Below are 22,518 nucleotides of genomic sequence, written 5' to 3' on the forward strand. Positions count from 1 at the left end.
AAACATATATGTATATAAAACCATTTTTTTCTTTCTTATTTGTAAATTTCTAACCATGCATCTGTCATTTGTCTTGTTTCCAAAGACATACACACATACAGGCACATATGCACAAACATACAAACATGCACAAATGCATGTGCAACCACACATACACACAAACATGCACAGACATGCATGTGCACACAGAATGCTTTTCCTTTTATCGTTGCCTTCATGTGGTCCTTCCTAGCAATAATACTGAACACCCACTGGCCTTTATCTGAAGACCTACCGCTGTGCTGGAGAGGAAGCACACTCCGGAACTGGCCTGAGTTGAATCAGAGGGATCAGCTGATGGATGTTAGCAACAAAGAGGGAGGAGTCAAATGTGGCTGACTTTCCAGGCTGTGTCTATGATGTTAGGGTGGAACCACGAACCAAAAGCCATGAGCACAGGAAAAGGAACAAGTCTGCTAGGGTAGATAATGAATTCAGTTTTGCCCATGTCGCGGTTGAAATGCCTGCCAGAAAGCCTGGCAGAAATGCCCAGCAGGCAGTTCGTCAGCAGTCTATGGAATGTGAGAGCCAAGCCGCGGTTTAAAATGCGGCTGTGGAAATCATCACTCAGACATTGGTTAGTTTAACATTTTCTTTTCTGCGTATATTTTGGGCCAAGAATTATGCAAAATGCTTTATTGCATCTTTCATTTAGTCTTCTTAAAACATTTATTAAGTAAAAAGAATTACTGTTCTCCTTGTATGTAGGAAGGGACACAGCTAGAGAAATTAAGTTACTAAGGTCTCTTACTATTTGGTAGTGGTAGAACTTGAATAAAAATTTAATCTTTGGACTGATTTGATATATTGTAACAGAGTGAATGAGATCAAGTAAAGAGAGACAGGATCCCAAAGGATGGAAAACAACAAAATACTAGATAGGCAGAAAAGAAAGAAAGTAGCCAATGGGAGTTTCAGAAATGGTAGAGAGTAGGCAGAGGACCATGTGGACAGTTCAACCAGAATGGGTACATATTGATGGTCAGTGTTGATGTCTTTTCAGTTCTTTTACATGGATGTGAGATTCTTGTTTTGACCTTTACCCTAAAACTGTCCATTGTGTGATGGTAGTTTTGTTTGTTTGTTTTGGTTGGTTGGTTGTTGGCTTTTCTTTTAAATTTGGTTTTGATCGGGGGCAGGGGGATGCAAGGGCAGAGAGCAGATGCAAGGAGATGGAGAGGTGAGTAGAGTCGGAATGCATGATGTAAAATCCACAAAGAATCAATAAAAGTTTAAAAAACTGTCCATTTTTATATATAAATATCTTTGATGCATTCTTTCGGGCATTTTGCATAATTTCATCCTTCTGGCTGCATTGTATGACATCTTACATCATCAGATTCAGGGCTCACTCAACATCGGACACCCTCAGCATTGTAGTATTTCTGCATTCTCTGAGAGCAATGCAAGAAGACACTTTGGCATATGCTTGCTATAGATACAAGTTTGGATCCCTGCTCAAATAAAAAGACTATTTGTATTTGTTGAGCAAGTATGGACAATATACTTTCAGGTTAGAAGGAACAGGAGCTCCCAAGTCCCACAGAGCCTTCTAATACAAGCCTAACATGTGCAGCTACGAACAGAATTCTTTCAACGAATCTATGACCTAAAATGATTTAGGACTGAATCAGGTTTTCCTGATGTAGACTAGTGGACAGTTTAAAACGTCAGCTATAGTTAATTTTTGATGATAACAGCTATACTTTTCTTTTTACCATCTTTTGGAAGAATAAACAATTCCAACATCAGAATTCTTACCGACTGAAATGTGTTCATTTCAAGCACTTTCCACAGTAAACCCATCTGGGCCTCTCTCCAAATAACTGAATGTTAATGTCCACTTTCAGACAACTGCTGCATTCCAGAATCAATACTGGATATAACTAACGCCCGTTACGAGTGAGCACAGGTCTAAGAAAAACAGGTTTCAGACAAGCCTGGTGATGAAAGGGGAACTCTTTGAGGATCGCAGAGCCACGAACGGCAATCGTCACTTGGCAGCTTCATTTGTTGAAATCATGCTTTAGGAGATTTTTCAGAAGCCACCGTTTAATGCAGATCTCACTTGAGATCTGAAACTCCCTGCTTTTGCCTCGGGAATGAATGTATTTGAAGAACGCCTTGGCTCATTTCTTTCACTTGGTGTAATTATTAGTAATGTCCCTTTCTGTTCCCAAGAGGCCCTGTTTTGGATAATAAATTATGTGGGCATCTCTTCGAGCGTCCTTTTTAGGCCATCTTTTTTTATGATATCCTCCTTATATTAATCTAAGAAGTTTAGATTACCTTTCCTACACCAAAGCCCTTGGGACTGACTCTGTCTTGCAGTCCTTTAAGTATTTCTTTGATGCAATAATTAAGAGCTCACATAAGCTAACGAGTAACTCCCTGTGGTTCTTTTAATGGCAAAAGCAAACAAAGTAACTTCTGAGAGCCTCATCTAATTTGGCAACCCCAGAGAGAAGCAAAAGGGATTGGCCTTTCAAGTTTATATTTGCAAAGCAATTTCCAATCATTTAAATTAGGTTTTCCATTTACTAAGTGAAAGCTTTTGTATGCCCACTGGACAGCATGGGCACGGGGGCAGAGATAGCCGCCACTGTGCTTTCTGGGATATCACGGAGGCCTCACATTGGGAGAATTTTGCAGTCTCACCCCTTCACGACTTGAGTCATCTGCCTTCCTGCTGCTGGGGAAAGGGTGTGCAGTAGTTTGGCAATAGGAGCATGCTCAGAGCCTGAGAACAGTGCCAGGGATGTGTGGATAGATACTGGGGAAAACCGGTTTCCCTGACGCAAATATGATGTTGAGACGGTGCCCTTACAGGTTCGGGGACCTAGTTAGGTTTCACTGGACTGCATGTCTGTTCTTCCCATGCCACTGAAGTCTAGAGGGTTTAAAAAGAAACTAAGAGTAATTTCTTCCCATTGTGAGGCATTATCATAAGACTACAATGAATACCTCTGGAAACAAATTGCCATGTAAGTCTTGCCTCGTCAGAGTGACTCTGCTTTGAGTACTGTCCCTGAGAGAGTCATCAGCACCTACTATATGCATGCATGAATACATATAGGAATATATATATATAAGTATACACACACACACACACACACACACACACACACACATATATATATATTCTTCTGCCCGGGTCATTTAGACATTATTACTTTCTTTTTGGTCTGAAAACCAAAGTTCAGACAGTTGCACATGTGTGGTCACTCAGGAAAGGAGCTCTCGGCTTATGAGAGGCTAATAGTAAAGGCATTATGTAATTTCAGAGAAGCAGAGCAGAAAGAATTTGGTAGCATGAATAATAAAATTCCAGAATCAGATATCGGGATTCAACCTGAAAACCAGAAGAGCAAAGCAGCCAAGCCACTAGATAAGTCTTATCTCTGCTAAGTCTGGGTGATCATAAACTAAGCAGACTAAGGCTCTCTCTCCTCTCATTTTATATTCCCTCTAGTGCTGGGATTAAAGGCGTGTGACTCCCTAGGACTGGGATTAAAGGTGTGAGCCACCACCACCTGGATTTGTTTCTGCAGTAATCTTGTGTAGCCCAGGGTAGCCTTGAACTCACAGAGACTCATCTGACTCTGTCTCCCAAATCCTGGGATTAAAGGTGTGTGTCACCATTGCCTGGCCTCTAGTGGTTTTACCTTTGCCTCTGGTCTTCAGGTGAGATTTATTTAACAAAATACAAATAATATACCACTACCAAACTTTTCACTCACTATTTTGTACAGTTAAATCTAATTTTGTATACTCTTTAGCTGCAGGGCACCTTTAATTTTGCTTTCCTTCCTCTCACTTGCCCACGTTACCCACATTACCTCACTTCATAAAGGAATGTACAGACGAAATAATATTACGCAGACCGAGTTCCCTTCCCTTCTGAGCACATTGGGTACAAAATTGCCCATTTTGAGGAGGAATGCTGGTCCCCAATTCTCGCAAGCTCCGTTCCTCATCTCCCGTAAGCTCCTCAGGAATCCTCACCTGCCCAGAAGACCTTTTCTAGCACCCCCACAAAACCAGCCAAGCCCACACAGGGTTTCTCATTCTTTTAATTATTTTTCTGGTCTGTGTTATCCCGCTGTGATTTTTTTTTTATTCTCACAAGCACACAGGTGCCTGTAAAGAGCTCACCATTAAGAGAAAGAATAAGAAAGAAGGACCAGGGTTTGAAACAGACGTTTTCTTTACACGACTGTGGTATATTCGGTTTTGGGACTCCTCATTTGTAAAAGAAGAAGAATAATGAGACTTATTTTTAGGACTTATTTTTAGGGTGAACAGGTGTCATATATGGGAGGCTTTATAAGCGTTTGCTGTTACTTATAGTGATAAGACCTCACGTGTCTAGCAGCTCAATATAGTTGGGAGGCCTTAGGATGGGAGTGGAGGCTGAAAGTTCAGCAAGCCCTCAGCATTCATCACAGGGGCCTTTAAGGTCATTAACTGTTTAATAGGTGAAAAGGTGCTAAGAGCATTACGATTTTACAGTCGACCAGGCTAAGGGGCTCTAAGGGTTTGATCGATGCCATTCAACGCCAGAGGCAGGGCTCAACCCAAAATGAAGTATTGAGCCTCCTGCTTTGGTATTTCTCAAGACCTTCTCAAACTCACACCACAGTGTTGGTGGCAGCAGGGCCCCAGTAGCCTTGGAAGACCTGGGTACTTTTTGACACGCGGTTCTTTCGCTGACAGAATACGGAAAACAAAACCCACCGCTTACAAGTTCGTGCCCTGGACTAAAGGCGAGAAAAATCTCTGCGAAAGGTGTGGAGCACTATGCAAATAAGAGCTGGAACTGGCAAAGGCTCTCAGGTCCTTGAGCTTCTAGTCCCAGGAGTCGCTCATGTCTCCTCCCACTTTGGAGACGGCAGTGTAGGAAGGAGGATTAACCCCGGGGGAGGAGTTCCGCCCCAGCTCCCCAGCCTGCACCAGCACGCCCGCCCGGCCTTCGCGCCCACACAGCGCTTGAGTTTCCGTCCTGCACCCTAGCCCCGGCTGCGCTTCCCAGGGCAGGTTCCAGGCTCTGCAAGACCGGCGGGCCTCCAGGATGCAGGCCCCGCACAAGGAGCACCTGTACAAGCTGCTGGTGATCGGCGACCTGGGTGTGGGCAAAACCAGCATCATCAAGCGCTACGTGCACCAGAACTTCTCCTCGCACTATCGGGCCACCATTGGTGTGGATTTCGCATTGAAGGTGCTCCACTGGGACCCGGAGACCGTAGTGCGCTTGCAACTCTGGGACATTGCAGGTGAGCGCTCTGAGCAGCGCGAGCAAAACGGAGGGATTGGGGAAGCAGAGAGTGACTTTTTAGCTCCTTTCCAGTCCCGGGACCCTGGAATGCGACCAAGCAGGAGATCCAATCACCAGTGTGGTCCACTCTAGGAAACTTGGGCTAGTGGCTTGGAAACCTATTTTCAAAGAAAAGAAAATGTTTGCATGTTTCTTTCCGTTGTTTCTGTTGGATTCTTCCCGAACTCTAGTGGCAACTTCAAGTAACTTAGCTCTCACTGGGTGTTCTGTGGCCATGGCTCAAGCTGGTTCTTCCACTTTCCCCTGGGATTCCTGGGTTCAGAGCAGTCTGTGGCCCGGACCCAGGAGACTATAGTAACATTCTGTTTCCATTCTAGTCCCTTTCAGGATACAAGTAGCCCTGACTGGACCCAGAGAAGGCCCACGTGGCCTTCATTCTGGCCAGCAGAGGGGAAACCCCTTGGAAACTTAAGAGGGAACAGGGTTGTCTCAGGTTAACTCTTGTTTGCGCAATCTCGAGTCGTAGGAGTTTAGTTTATTTCAAATTTCACTACTAAGGTCACCTCTTCAGTCAAGAAAGTTTGCGATTGTTGATTTTGTATACATCTAGAAGAAGCTATCTCTTTCCATACCTCTCCTGTCTTCTCTATTCCTATCTCTCGCTCTCTTTCCATAGTCTTTCTTAGAAAGGAGACTGTGCATGTGTTTTAGGACAACTTTTTTTTTTTTTTCTGAGACAGGGTCTCACCACCTACGTCTGGCTGTCCTGGAAATCGCTATGTAGACCAAACTGACCTCGAACTCATAGAGATCCACCGGCCACTGCCTCCCCAGTGGTAGAGAAGGGGGTGAAGCAGGGTGGGGGTTATGATAATGTTCATGGCATTTGCTTTAAGATTTCTTAATTTGATCCTGGTGTATTCTTTTGAGAAATCGAAACTATGATAAATTTTTTTTAATAGTGTTTGAAATTAGAATTTGGCCACCAGGTATATCAGCTCTTAGGCACAGTGAAAGCTGAGGCTGCAGTGGCCGTGCCTTTAATCCCAACACTCGGGAGGCAGAGACAGGAGGATCTCTGTGAGTTCGAGGCCAGCCTGGTCTACAGGAGCTAGTTCCAGGACAGGCACCAAAGCTACAGAGAAACCTTGTCTAGAACCCCCCCCCCCAAGTTAGTCTGACTTGTCTGCTTGTAACCTGGGCGTGCCTGGCCTCTTGTTCTAGAAGCTTAGTCACTTACCTGATCAGTAGCATCCGTATTAACCTGCCAGGGCTTAGGCAGTGATGGCTAAGAACCTTCCTGCTTAAGCAGTTTGGAACTCTGATGAGTTCTCTACTGTCCACTTCAAACAGCCCTCTTCAATCTCTGTTCATGGTGTGAGGCACTAAGAGCCACTTGGTAAGAGCTGGATCTAAAATAAGCAAGTCTTTTTCAGAAAATACGTTCCTTTCAGCTAGCACATCTGGCTGCATGCATTTTGTCATGACTTGAAACAAGAACCAGAGGAGAAAATTCCTAAAAGGGTGTTTCTGGTCTTGAGACCCTCAGTCTTCTGTAACCATGAGCTTTGCCAGGTCTTATGATAAGGCTAGTGCAGACAGGTTCATGGTTTGGATCTTCAACAGGTTTAGGGAAACATGAGTTATTGGAGACTTGAAGATGGCATCACCTAGTCTGTTCTGCAGTTTTTGTCCCTGGTCTTTGTGCTCTGTTGCTGCATGTTTTAGAGTCTGAATTGTCTTCTGACTGCACCAGCATTCCCAGGATGACAGTTTAGAATAGCATCCTGTTTCAAATACGTAGCTGTCACTAGCACCAATTTCAAGTCCAAGTAGCATTACGTCTTCAGTCTTGTTAAACATCTGTGACTTTTAGTTTCCTCTTCTAAATTGGAGGAAGAGAAAGGTATGAAGAGTCTCAGTTTAAATTCTAGAATGGGATACCTCCAGAGCAGAATAGCCCTTTCTGAATCTCACTTTTTGTCATATGTATTGTGTGGTTATTGACAAATCCGCCAACATCATTGTATCATTTTTCTTATCTATTAACGGGGAATATGTTTTATTCCACCAAATGAGAGAAGAATAACCAGAAGTTCAAAGTAAAGACAAAAATGCTCACTATCCAGAAGCTTATTAAGTTACCGCTGTTTGAACAATTATACATATTAACCAAGAGGAACATGGCATACACGTAGCAATTAAATCCTAAGAAGATTCAGTTCCTATGTTGCACATATATCCCGTTCTCAAGCGCCAGTATTATTTTTTGAGTCTCACCCATTTTGCAGCATAGAGCAACTTAAGTTCCAAGCTTGCTGTCAGGAACAATTTGAGCAATTTAACTCCCAGACTTGAGAATGCTTTTCCAAGGCTTAGTTTCAGACCAAGGTTGTGAAGGCTATAATCATAGAAGTCTGTACAAGTAGGAAATCAGAAGGATCTGAGATCCATTTGGCAGACAGAATGGCGTTCAGCCTTGCGGTAATGCCCAGTTCACTCTTTCTTTGATAGCCTCAAACTCAAAGGCCCTGGAACTGCTGAGTTAGAGGTTGAACGCTTTTTTAGGTAAAAGCTAGGTAATGGGGGGATAGGATGGTTGGAACATAAATGTTTCATAGTATGTTGGGGACCTGTGGGTTATAAGGCGATGTGAAATCTGACCTCCACTCTCCACTTAGACTCGAGTTAGGTCAGTATGCCTTCTAGTACACTCAGGTCACAGAATGTCATTCTATTCTTCTTAGCTATGTTGTGTGTCTATAAAGAATGGCTAGTAGTGAGAAAAGTTTTGAAAATGTTCAAGTTCTTTTCTTCTAACTTAAAAGCTAAAATATTATTTTACGTGTGTGGGTGTTTTGTCGGCATGCATGTCTGTGCACTACATGTGTGCTGTGCCCATAAAAGACAGAGCATTGGATCCTCTATAATTAGAGTTACAGATAGTTTTGAGCTATGAAGTGGGTGTTGGGAATTGAATTCAAGTAGGCCTTCTGCAAGAGCAGACAGGGCTCCTAATTGTGGAGCCATTTCTTAGGTCCTTTCCCTCGTTTTGTTGTATTGCTCAGACAATGTAGCTCAGGTTACACTTGAACTCACTGTGAGGCCAAAGATGATTTAAACTTCTGTTCTTCTTATACTACCCAAGTGTCGAGATTGCATGCAATTCCACCATATTCAGTTTTCGTAACACTGGGAGTAAAATTAAGGGCCTGGTGCATGGTAGGTAAGTACTTTGCCCACTGAGCTTCATCTTCAACCTTGACACACTTGATGAAATGGAAAAGACTTACTCTTTCCCTATAGGATATTAGGCTATTACAATTTTGTTTATTTTTGCCTAGGTAGAATCTTTTATGTTTTATTTGCTTCAATGATATAAGGCCTTATTTGTACAAATGTTTCCTATGATACGTATCTTGTAGCCACATTGACTAGCCAATCTGGTTCTGAAATTTTCAAGACTTTAGGTAGGGCCTTGTGAAACAGCATGATAATTACCCCCAAACCACACAGGGAACAGTGTTTGCCCCAGATGGGAACAAGTCTTCCCCAAAGGAGCAGCTGGGTCAACTCTGTTCAGATGTTCTTGGTAGAGTCAAAGATATTACTTTGCTCAAGATGAACCTCTTAACAATGGACAAGCAGGATTGTATCTATTCTGTCTAATTTAAAACCAAACTGTGCTATGCAAGTCCACCAGCCTGTGAGTATCTGACAAGCAGTGGGTTCTTTTGGATAAGGTCCTCTCCTTTCTTTCCTTGGTAGATAATCCTAGCCATCTTCCTTCAATTTTTCTTCTATTAAAAATATATTTTTCATACAATTCGTTTTGATTACACTTGTCCCTCCCCAGCTCCTCCCTTTTGTTCCCCACCTTTCCCTCTCTTTAGCTGATAGGTAATCTTTTTTTCTCCCTATAATTTTTCTGGATATTATTATATACCAGTATGAAGAAATAGAAACAAATGAATGAAATTTTTTTTGAAAATTCCATCATTGACTGAAACATGAATTTATATTCCATATATATATATATATATATATATATATATATATATATATATCAACCAGAAGAAAAGTTTACACTTGAGGCTCCTGTCCTTACTACTCTCCAAACCAGACATCAGCAATTGCCACATTAGTGCTTTCAGAAAAGTGGATAATTCTCTCCTAAGAACTGATATACTCTAGGACACAACTTCAGGAATTGAGACAATTGCAGATCTAGCAGCTACCATCCCTTAAGCACCTGTTCTTATGGTTGTCCAAGGACCTGTAATTTCCTAGTAAAATAGCTGGCTATACGATCGTGTCAGAATTTAAAACATGGCTGTTGAACACGTCCCTCCCCACCCTGTCAAACGTGTCCCTCCCCACCTTCTCTAGCAGCTTTGCTCTGCTTCCTCTGATTTAATAGTAAGCATTTCAGATACATTCTATAAGAAGTATGAATTATATATAGCGAAAATATAATACTGATATTGGTTAATTGATAGTATGAAATCTTATGGGACCACAGGTGTTCCACCTATAGAATAGCAACTGTTTTCTCTGTCTGTGATACCACATTTGGAAGATACTCTCTTTCAGGCTCTACCAACTTTAATATCATAACCTGACTTTGCGTTCAGTAATACATACGCGATAGTTTTCTTAACTAAGCTCATTGTGAGCGTTTTGACATACAAGTTTTATATCCTCTGCCTTGTCTGTAAAATGAGGGTAACAGAACTTGTATCTGTTAGAGTTGTTATATAAGAAATAACTGAGTTAATTCATGAGCATTCCTGATACACAAGAAGCACATTACCATTGTTATTCTTATTATGATAGCTGCCACTATTATAAACTGCTTTCACATACATTTCCTGATTGATCTTGATATTTATAGAGACAATAGTATCAAACTCATCTTATACTAATGAAGATCAAAAATTGAAGACGCAAGGGCCTTGTTCACAGAAGGGCAGAAATAGTGTGTGTGTGTGTGTGCGTGTGTGTGTGTGTGTGTGTGTATGTGTAATGTGACTGAGTCTGCTACTTATCAGAAGACCCAAGTCCAAATTCAACAAATACTGTGTAAAACATCGCATTTGCAGACAGACTGCTTCAGTATGGAGAAGTTCATTGCTGTACTTTTCCACATGACAGCTGCCTCTAAGAAGACCCACTTAGCATTTTCATTCCAACTACACTGTGTTTTCTCACTCACTTAGGTCACCATGGTAGGCTGCTTTATAGTTTTCAAGCTCTCATGTTGTGAACTCAAGTGAATGAAGGGTTTAAATCAGGCTATTTCCTTAGTATTCATATCTAAAAAAAACCTTATCTAATGAATTTTAGAAGTCTTAAGTGTCTTGGCAAGAGAATTGAATGTATAGAAAAAGCTATCTTTTGAAAACAAGTATATGTCAAGTAAAACAAAACTGAGTTCAAGGACGGACCCATTTCTGCAGGGGAATTTCTTGCCTTGTTTCTATCCTGGATAATTATAGGTTTCCAGATGTCTATGTGGAATAGCATGTTGTGTGCTTACCGTTAAACAGAGGATATCATAAGCAGAGATGGAGAACTTTCAATATTGTGCAGGAAATACAAAAACTGGGGAATGAGCTTAACTACAATTGTAAAAGATGTAAGTCTTCATTCATTAAAATCTCTAAAATTTGCATTAAAATGTCACTCATTTGAAGGGCAAGTGGAAAACTATCTTCTTTGTGATTTTTCAGTACATTAAATGGAGCAATAACTTGTAAAAATTAATTTTATTAAGTCACATCATCTTACAAGTATTCATCTAAACCATCCCAGTCCTTTTAGAGACAAGGCAGCTGTTATTTCGAAGGGAGTAGCATTCGATTCTTCGGCCCATAGAATTTAGTAATGATAGAACTAATTCCGTGTTTATTATTGGTGTGGTCTGGAGAATTAAAACCCTTTTAAACCTTATATGTCTGATGTTATCTTAAGCACTGAGATTCAAAGGTCATGGATTTGGATAGGCAAGAGGGATCCACAGTTCAGTTGCTAGCAATACATCTTTTTTTCTGTAGTTCTGAGAAATTGAACTCAGAACCTCATAAAGACTCTGCAAGGGATAGACCATGGAGCTACAACATCAGGAACTTTAACAGCAATCTGAAAATGAAAACTATCTAACCACTATCCATTGTGATTTATATTTCAGTCATTTTAACTCCTTGGCAATCCTGTTTGGTCTAATGTTTATTGTCTCTATTCTGTCTTATTTTCTCACAGAATTCATGTGATCTTTTCTTTGTTTCCACATGTCATAGTTCTTGCTAATATTTGACTCATTTGAAAAGTCACACCCCTATGCAAACCCCCCAATTGTTTCCTGTCAGTAGAAGTTTCTTCCTCTTTTAATCTCATGTGACTTTGTTTTATTGCTCTGTAATACTTCTCTCACCAAGACTTGCATAAAAGTTATTTTTGTTATTTTGTAGATGTCCTTTGCAAGTTTTAGAAGACTTGACCATGAGTTATTTGGTATACAATTTGATTAACTGATCAGCAAAGAAAGAGAAAGGGAAAGAGAAAGGGAAAGAGAAGGGTGTTCTAGTGACATTTCCTATTGTAATAAAATGTTCTAATGAAAGCAATGTAAGGGAGAAAGGGGTTTCTCCTAGCTCACAATTCGCCAAGGCAGGGAAATCAAGACAGCAAAAGCCAGAAGTATCATATTCATAGTCAGAAAGCAAAGAACACTGAATGAATGCATGTTAGCGTTTAGCTTGCTTTCTTCGTTTTAAACAGTCCAGCTATACAGACAGCTAAGATGGCTCTTACTATGTCATTTAACATATTCAATAAAATATCCCACAAGTGTGCCCATCTCCCATGTGCTTCCAAATTCTGTCTTCCCAGAGGACAATCAAGCAAAGTCCTAATGTTTTTGAGGCAGAGAATCTTGAATTTAAGAAGACTGAAGAACTTTAGTGTTTTGTCATCTTTATCCCTGATTCTGCAGTTTTTGTAGTGTGCACTGTCATGTGCCTTAGTTAACCTGTGTTCCCTATATTTGCACTCAGATTGAACTTTTGATTTGTCTACCGATCTTGCATAAAGTTTCTCTCCCAGAAAGCATGAATAACTTTCTTGTTTCCTTCCTAAGTCTAACACAGATGAAATATTTATAGTGTAAGGGGAATGCCAAAAGATTTCTGTCTAATTCGTAGGGCGAAGTTCAAAACAAATTGATTCGAAGTCCTTGACGAGACAGCTGCTTTCCTCTGCAATATAATGCATTGTTAATAGCTCTATTTATTGAAGGTCAGGCATATTATAGGTATATGCATCATTACATTTATTGCTCACAGTGAGTTGATCTGGTCACCACCATTACACAGAGATAAGAAAACTCTGCTTATTTGGGCTATAAAAATGACAAACACATAGAATTTTTTGAAAGGCATATAGATAAGGGGCGCTGCTGAGTTCCAGTTTGTGGTGTATCCGGCCACCACTCCCATTTTCTAGCTAGTCTGTGGTAATGCTTCCCAACAGATGATGCCATGATGCAATAGCTTTGCAACTCATAGACTGTTTAAATTTCTCCTGCAAGGTAAGCTCGATTCTTTACATCTCATCATTGAAGGAAGCTTATGGTTGACTGGCCTTAATAACAACCATCCTTAAACATGACATTTAGGCTGAAAAGCTACAGGGCCTGAGGGGCAGAAGTCTCTCATTTAAGAAACAAAGTTAAGAATAGCTGTGTGGGACCCGAATAATAACTAACTCCTATAGTGACAGGAGGGTCTCTCTGTGGGTATATATTGATGTTTGTGTGTTCTAAACGTAAGGGAAATAGAGTAGTCTCTGGAGGCTAAGACAGAAAATCTCACACCAAATTCTGGGTGTCAGAATAATGTCTTATTATGCCCTCAGACAAAAGAAATGCCTAAAAATTCTGTTCTCTGAAAAGTTAACACCAACTTACTTAGTAAGCATATGTTTGGGGGCTAGGGATTAACTCAGTCGGTAGAGTGCTTACCTAACACACATAAAGTTTGATCTCCAGCACTATGTATAACCAGGCATGGTGATATTTGCCTGTAATCTCAGCACTCCAGATCAGATTGGAGGCAGAAAGATCAAAACTTAAAGGTCATCCTGGGCTATATAGCAAGTTCAAGGCTAGCTTGGAGTACATGAGGCTTTGCTATACACAAGCACAAAAATGTGTCTTCTGACAAATAATTATCCATTTGAGAAAAACAGTATAATTTGCAAGAGAAAATTATTATTTGATTTTTAAAAGCTACAGTTTAGGAATATGTGTGTCATTGTTTATGGAATGATCTCTTAGAAGGTTGAAACAGAGTGACCCCACTACCCTCATTTCCTGTTCATATTGATTCTTTGCATGATTCTTGCTTTCTGATTTCCAAAATTAAACTACCCTAAGTTAACAGTGTCTGATATATCTGCTTAACCATAAATACTATTGTATTTGCCACAAGATTTTAAAATATCACATGGGTTTCATGGGGGCTTATTAGAGCATTTCTGGCATGTGTTTTGGGGAATAGGTATTCTAAAGGAATCTAGGAATTCTTCAGGAATGAAGATTTAGAAAATAAGAGGATATTTTTATATGTTATGTATTAAATTGTTCTTAAAGGCTAGTTAGAGCTACTATTCAAATGCCAAGTAAAACTAAGATTGTTTTCCATTGGATGTGTTGAGCTCATTATTTTGTGAACATATTTCAGGTGGATTATTTGTTGTTTTAGAGCAAAAAAAGTTTTCAATTAAAAATTGTTGGTGTTTAATGATTTTAGTGAATAGAATCATAAGATTTAAAAATTAAGAACAGGGAAGGTCGTGTATCGCTGTGATCCCAGCCCTTGGCACGTGAAGCAGGAGGATCCCAAGCTCCAAGCGAGCTCGGGTGACACAGTAAAAACATGTTTTTATGGGGTCATATTGTCTTGCATGTTTTAGCTCAGCTAAATACGTCACAGATGACTTGTTTATTCTTGGTGGATAGATTCAAGGAATGTGAACTATCAAGAGGATGGAATCAGAGACGTTGTTTGCAGGGAATCTAAAGAAATAGGAAGAGGCTGTGTGGTTCTGTTACAGGCAGGTGGGGATCTTTACCAACAGTTTGGCAGAGTAGGAAGTAAACACACAAGATCTAAGACTCCTCTTTATTCAGTCTACTCCTATCCTTGCCAGGGTTCCCTCTCACAAATTTAATAGTCACTTCATTACTTGGAGCCCCTGTATTGTTAGTTTCATTATGCTACATAAACCGATAAGGAGTGCACACTTAGAGCCTTTTACAGTCTGTGTGCTATGCAGATGTGGGTACTAAGATTGGCTAGTAGATGGTGTGGCTTTAGGCGTCTACATTGTCACTGGAGACACATTGTAGAGGCTTACAGCACGTGAATAGCCAAGAGGGTGGCATAGTGAGTCATTGTGATGGGAACAGAACAAGGAGATGAATGCAAAGACAAATAGTCATAGAGTTTCCAGGAAGGTTGGCCTTGGGTACAATCTTAAAGGCTGCACAGGATTTGGTTAGGAGGAAGATATGGAAGAGGTTACGATATAGTGACAGTGGACCACCTTAAGGTGAAGGTTTCTGTATTAGAGCCAGGACTGAGCTGAGGCTGACAAGGCCCAGTTTGTTTTGGTCTTACAACACTTAGGTGGACAACCCCTGTATTCCCACAGGGGACCAGAAAGCAAATGCTCATCTTTTAAGAGACATTCTGAAATGTAACCCCACGTTGGATTACTCAAGCTGCTGCTACCATGGCCTCAAGAAATGGGAACTAAACTTCTCCACAGTCTTGGATCTGGGATTTTATATTTGAATAAACCAAAGTATATTCATGGGTTTTGCTGAAATAGCAAATAAAGCAGAACAAAACAGAAACCGCCAGGATCTCCTAAGTAATTCATAACTGGAGCCATGCAGCAATGGACCGGTTGCAGTTGCTTCTTAGAAAATAAAGCTATCTTTTCATGATTTCTAGATATTTTGATAAGAAAGGAGGTACTTATTTTATTAAATCAATATGAATGCAAAATTTGCATTTAAAATGAGTGTTTTACTTGAAAATGACTGTATATATGAAGGAAGTAGTTGTCTCAGAATTTCCCCTTAAAAGGAAAGCTTAGGAGTTTAGCATTGGTTAGCTCAAAAGTATTGACAAGTGAACCATATAAATACATATTTTGTTATTAATATGAGCCCTGTATTTACAAGTGTTCAGAATTTTAAGATATTCCAATATGTGAATATTTATGGTACAGTTTCCTTTCTATTATAGCTGTCAGAAAAGAAGAATTTAAATTGTTTGAAGCCTAACATGGCTCACACCACACATTAACTGTCTAATTTCTCATTTTGTACCTCAACTCTAGGCTCTAGGCCCATGAGTCTCTCCAAGTGTTGATACTGAGGCACAGTGCCATGAAAAGTGAATTTGGAAGTAGTGCACAGAAATTAAAAGGAGAATAGATTAAATATACAGCCCTGACCACATCCTGGAACTTCTGGCCATATAGCCAACTATCTTTGTAACATATTTCATAACAGAAGTATCAACTGTAACATGTCAGAATCCTGACCTACTTTCTGCCACAGAGTCTCACACATCAGACCTCTGCCTGATGAGATCCTCTCCTTCCCATCTATGGTAGAGTCATGTTGTCTTTGAGGCTCTAAGAGTCATGCTTGAATCATTCCCTGCACAATTCCTCTGCTGTGTCCATCTCCAGTTTAATTCAGGAAACAAACCATCTTCAAAACTATTAATTTAATTCAAATAATACTCTCTTGCTAGTTGTTGCAAAACCTTCCTAAACTGGTATCTCCAGTTCTATCTTTACTGCCACAAATCATTTCTCAATACAGCAGTCTTAGTAATTCGTGATTTCTCACCTGCTTACATTCCTTCAGTATTTTCATATCTTGCCTAGAGCTAAAGACAACATCAATACAATGGCACCAAACTGTTTATACTTTGGACATTCTAGCCTCTCCGTTTTATCCCAGTCTACTCTGACCCATGTGCAGTCTTTGGCATCCCACTCAATTCCCTTACTATTCCCCAAATTTGCCAGACTGACCTGTGTTTGTTTATCTTTGTGCAGGTATTCCATCAGTTTAAACCTACAAAATATTCGTGTAATTTCTTACTTTAGGCTTTTGGTCTTTGCTCAAATTATATCCATTTACTGGGTAGTTCCTTACACAACTTTTAAAATTCTGCCCCTCCCTCAGAATATGTTTTTCTCTTTTCCTGATTTATTTTTTCCATAACTTTTTAAAAAAACACATAAATAGTATTCTTTCAATCTTATTTGCTTTTTAAAAATTTGTTGTCTACCTCTCACCAGTGGAATGTAATCACCATAGAATCAAAGAAATTTTATTCTAACTGATAAAACAATTCCTAGAAAATCATAAACATTAAAGCTTTTTTGTTTGTTTCTTTGTTGTTGCCTGATGAGACAGTTTGTTTACTCCAGTTCAAGTGGAATGACAGTGAAGAATACTAAGATAAGATAGGCATGTTTAAGATATGATGATCCTACACTTGTCTGTTGGGAGGGAGCTAAGGGGTTAAGGTTATTAGCTAGCTTTTCTGGCACTATGAAAAACTATCTGAGGGGGAAATCTTAATAAAGTAATAAGGTTTATCTTATCATCTCATTGCACGTAAGAAAGAGATATGAAAAAGATAAGACAAATATATGTATATACATATATATGTGTGTGTATGTATGTGTGTCATATAAATATGAGACCTCAAAGCCCACCCCTAATGACATATTTCTTCCAACATGGTCACAATTCCTCCCACAAGGCCACACCTACTCCAACAACATAACAACACACACACACACACACACACACACACACACACATTTTAGCCACTGTTCCATTGCTGTGAAGATGCTTACACTTTTAGAGGCTTAGTCCATTTTCATGACTAAGAGCATGCTGGCAGGCAGGCTTGGCATTGGAGAAGTAGTTAAGAGTTCTACATCCTTATCCACAAGCAGAGAAAGGCTAGTCCTGGCATGGGTTTTTGAAACATCAAAGCCCACCTCCAGTGTCACACTTCCTCCAACAAGACCACCATTCCTCCAACAAGGCTACATCTGCTCCAACAAGGCCATATTTGCTAATTTTTCTCAAATAGTAATACTCCCTGATAACTTAGCGTTCAAATTTATGAAGCTATGGAGGACATTTTTATTCAAAACACTACTACATATAGTAGTAGGGAGAGAGAGAGAGAGAGAGAGAGAGAGAGAGAGAGAGAGAGAGAGAGAGCAAATTCCCATAGACAAGGTGATTTATTTCTTCCAGTCTTCCAGCCAGGTCCCATCTCTGTTTAGTGTTGGCTATGTGAAACCAGTATCTTCATGATCTGGTCCCCTCAGCTAAGGTAAAGCTCAGGCTTCCAGTACTTGAGCCTTTTTAGGAGAATCTTCTAATCCAATCACAACATAGTGTTTCTTTTTCACTCAGTATGTGAACCTTAATGGGCTTTCACCACACAGAGTTCAAAGCTGGCCATGGGGGTGATAGAAATTTGACCATGGTTGTGGATCAGTTGGTAGTGTTTCAGGGGTGATTATAGAAGTTTTGTACTAAGTATAATCTATGCCTAAATAAGGAGAAATCTAGATTAAAAGATACCTTTATGTCACTGGCATCTCAGGGGAAAATAGTGAAGAGTGAATAGATTAAAATCTACCCCCAGATGATCACTGGGGCACCTAAAAACAAGAAAACCTTGTTGTTTTACAAGAAAACCTCTATTGTAATACATGGTTTTCCCCAAGCCTTCAGAACAAGATTACTTTATTGACAGCTCAGTGTTTTTTTACACTACAGCAGGAACTACATAATTTGATTATTTTTCTTTCAGAGAATTGTGAAATAGCTATATTTACTTTTGATTTTATGTTGTTCTCCTACTTTTTACATACTAGTCATATAAATATAGATATGTACATGACCTTTGTAGGAGGAGACACACTTGTTTGTCCCGGCTGCCCGGCTAGCTTAGCCCTGAAATAATCACACAGAAACTCTATTCATTAAAACACTGCTTGGCCATTAGCTCTAACTTCTTATTGGCTAACCCTCTTACATATTAGTTTAACCCATTTCCATTAATCTGTGTGTGGCCACATAGCAGTGGCTTACCAGAGATTCTAACTGGTGTCCGTCTCAGGTGGAGAATCCATGGCTTCTCTGTCTCTGCCCTTCTTCCTCCCAGCATTCAATTCTGTTCCCCGCCCCCACCTACCTAAGTTTTTCCCTATCAAAGCCAAGGCAGTTTCTCCATTCATTAACCAATACAAATAACATATAGAAAGAAGGACCTCCTACACCTGACCTTGTTTGAATAAAGTTAATTTTTCTCCTCCAATGAACACTTATTATTTACTAGAAATGACAGTCGATTATAGAGTAGGAATGGCAGCATGTACTAGTGGCTTGTGAATATATACTGATGTATTGTAGAAAACATAATGAAACTTTAAACGCAATTTATTTTCATCATTGTATCTGGTGCTCTATCTGTATGCAAAAGAGAAAGAAATGGTCCTCAGACTTTACAACACCAACACATCCTTACCTGCTCCCTAAAAATTTTAGCGCCATGAGTGAGGTGGAAGCATGAATACACATCATAACAGGTAATCATGATGGAGGATAAAACGATGATGTGGGGTTGGGGAGATGGTTCAAAGAGGAAGATTGATTGCTATGCAAACGTGAGGACCCAAGTTCAAATCCCTGGTGCTCACATAAAGGCTGCCTAAGGCTCTCAAGAAAATGAATTTTCAAATAGGACTGGGCCATAGAACATTTGGAAGGGAGTGAGATAATTTGTAAAAGTAGATGAAACAAAAGATATATATATGTGTGTATATATATATACATATATATGTGTATATATATATATATAGAGAGAGAGAGTTAATGAAAATATTTTTTTCTTAAATATGTGTGGCTAATGAACAAAAATGACATAGAATAAGGGTAAAAATTACTTGTTTTAGTCATAAGTCTTGGGTATACATTAATGTTACCTAAAGGGCATTTACAAGTGGAAACTTTTGGGCTCCACACAAAATATTTCTCTAAAGTGCATAGGACAAGATTGGGTGTTCTATCAATATTTCATGTTTCTTAAAAATGCTACCAGATTGAAACTGTTAGAAAACCTGTACTGATACAGTTATACTCACCCTTGTTTATATTTATATCTTGGTGGAGAGAAAGTGATGAGAGACAGCAAAGGACCTACCAATGGTCCAGGTGATGGTCAGTGTTGCTGTTTGGACCAGTGGCAATTTTGATGGATAGAAGATGGCAGAGTTAAGAGCCACTTTAGAAATGGAATTTGGGGTCAGTATTGGAGACTCTTTGCTCAGGAAAATAAAGTGTGTTGAAAGATAGCATGGCTGTTCATTGTGGGTGCTTATAAGAGCGATGCTATGAATCAGATGGGCAAGCACAGGAGTGGTAGGACTGCTGTATCAGTTGCTCGTCTCCTTGCTGTGATAAAATACCTGACCAAAGCAACTTAGGGATGGTTCATTTGCATCTACTTCCACAAGATAGAGTTTATGTTGGCATATACGGTGGTGGGAGCAAAGGGTGGCCGGGCACATTGCAGTCACACTCAGGGAAGCAGAGAATGGTAAATACCAGTGTTCAGCTCACTTTCTCCTCCTTTTTCGATTAGGACTCTAGCTCATGTCATGGTGCTGCCCTCAGTTAAGGTTGGTCTTTTTGACTCAATTTTATCTGGATACTCCCTCACAGACAGGCCTGGATACTTGTATTATGGGCAATTCCGGATCCTGTGAACTTAATCATATTGACTCTTACACTTGCCAGATTCCCAGAAACAAAAACAAACGTAGTTTGCAAGTAGATAGTGAGAAATCTGAGACCCTTTATGGTGAACAGACTAATCCAAAGTCACACACAGGTGGTTTAGGGTCAGGTGGCAAAAAGCATCTGCCTAGTTTTGGTGAATCTCTTTGCGGTCTCCATTAAGCCCTCCTCATTTGGAGAGTGTTTATAAGAATATTGAGAACAGTTTTGTGCAGATGGAATACACCCAGAAGACAAAAATAGACTAAACATCCGATAGTCAAAAATTTTTTAGTATGTTTAAAACTTAATAAAAATATGATACAGGTTCTAAAAATAGAGATTTGGATCAACGTTTAAGACAAAGCACTATTACAAGTACTTAAGCAGAGGCAAAAATGTGAACAAAATCTTATTGTCTCTAATTCTGTCTACTAATGATTGCTGGTGGCAGGGACTAATGAAGGGGCATTTTTATCTTATGAGCCCAATCCTTATTTTACATTGAATCATAAAATTACACACATTCACACACACACACACACACATCAGAACAAAAGTAGATGCACATCATTTTTCTTTGAAAAATAAAATACTGAAAATGCAATATATTTAGTAAAATGCATGCCAGTATAACCTCAAAAATACTTCAGATACATTTTGAACATAACATTATGTATTGGTGAAATTAGATATGAAATAACGAGTGGTTTGTAGATTATAACCTTCTATACTTCCGCATAGGTTTTATGCCTGTTTGGGCAACTCACTGCTTGGCTGTTCTTAATGAGAACATTTTGGGTACTGATTGTTATAGTTATCTTTAGCTGCCAACTTGACAGATGCCTAAAATCACCTAGGAAGAGGGATCTTCAACTGCTAGTTGATGTAGTGAGGCCTAGCCTCCTGTGGGCAGGTGGTCCCAGACTCCGTAAATGCTGGTGGATTCAAGCCTAAAACAAGCTGGGAAGCAGCATTACTCAGTGATCTCTGCTTCAGTTACTGACTCGAGATTCCTGCCTTTACCTCCTGCCTTGACAGCCTTTGAAGAAAAACTTGTATGCAAAATCAACCCCTTTTCTCTGGGTTGATTTGAATAGTGCTTTATCACTGTCCCAGAAAACTAACAAGAACACTCATTATTAAGTGAAAATACCATTAAATACACATTATGGTTGTGACATTTGTATGCATTTCGGCCTGAGCTTATAACACCAAGGGAATCATTTCAGGTGACAGAAAACAGAGTCAAGGTTTGACAAAATCTTAGCAAAGCAAGCCACTAAGGGGGCCTTAGCAATCAACCTTATCAATTTCATTTACCACAGCAGAAAACTCAGATTCAGGGAGAGCCATATTCATTTAAGGCTCTCTTGATTTGTTTAAGATTAATGGTGATAACGTTAAGGCCCATGTCTTCTGACTCCTTAAATAAGTGAGTTTACAATTTCGCATCCCTCAGGCTGGAAGCGGAATCATGAGCCATACCCATACCATGATGGGTGTGTTTAGAGGCTAGGAGAGAAGACCTCCACCTAGCGAAGCAGGCCATTTTCAGTAGAAGAGCCAAGTATGACTCTCTTTGGTTAAGAAACTTCTCATGACCAGAAGGTCTACATTTCAGTGGCACAGGGTTAAGTAGCTGTCCAGTAAATGTGTGTTGGGTGAGTACTGTTATGGCAGAGATGGGTTTTGAATTATAGTCTTTGCTTTGTTTTAAAGAAAATTTACTTCGGCTAGATTAGACAAGTCTCTATTCTACCTTCAAGTAGGCACTTGCTAAGAGTCACATGATTCCCACTTTTACCAAGAAGTAGCAGAGAGGGCTGTCACCTGACAAAGGAAGGATACGATGTGAGAGCCAGAAAGGCTCTGGTCTGCCTGTGACCCCTTTCCGGAATGTCAAAAATACCAACCTTCCCAGTGGCTTGACCCAATGACCTCTACATACAAAAGTCTTTTCTTTCTAGAGAAGTTGCCTTCTCCTTGTTCCTGATGCATTCATTCATACCCCTTCACACACATTTTCCTTTGAAAATGCCAGTCAGGGTAGAATATCTAATATGCTGCTCTTTGCACAGTCTGAATATGATCCTTGTCTGTATGTCAGTGTAAAATCGTCATTCTTGGGAGTTACCTACTTTGCAAACCCCTTTGGACAAGTAGATTGTTGAATAACCCGTGACTGTCCTTCATCTAGTTAGCTCTCCAGAGAGATCATAAGACACTCTTAACAAGCCTAGAGGCCCTCAGAGTTCTGAATGATCACAGAAGGCTTCTTTCCTTTTTGTCCTGAAATGTCATG

General features: G+C 39.9%; 1 protein-coding gene across 1 annotated transcript in view; it reads left to right on the forward strand.

Annotated features, from left to right (window-relative positions):
- The first annotated feature begins 4,978 nt into the window (after positions 1-4,978).
- Rab38 (RAB38, member RAS oncogene family) overlaps positions 4,979-22,518 on the forward strand; it is a 52,997-nt gene continuing 35,457 nt past the window's right edge. Inside the window, exon 1 of the mRNA XM_048435235.3 lies at positions 4,979-5,312. Coding sequence (XP_048291192.1) covers positions 5,111-5,312 — 202 coding nt within the window. The 5' untranslated portion in view covers positions 4,979-5,110. The remainder of the gene's footprint in view (positions 5,313-22,518) is intronic.

The sequence above is a fragment of the Myodes glareolus genome, chromosome 24 (assembly GCF_982192425.1).
Source record: "Myodes glareolus chromosome 24, mMyoGla1.1, whole genome shotgun sequence".
NCBI classification, from domain to species: Eukaryota; Metazoa; Chordata; class Mammalia; order Rodentia; family Cricetidae; genus Myodes; species Myodes glareolus.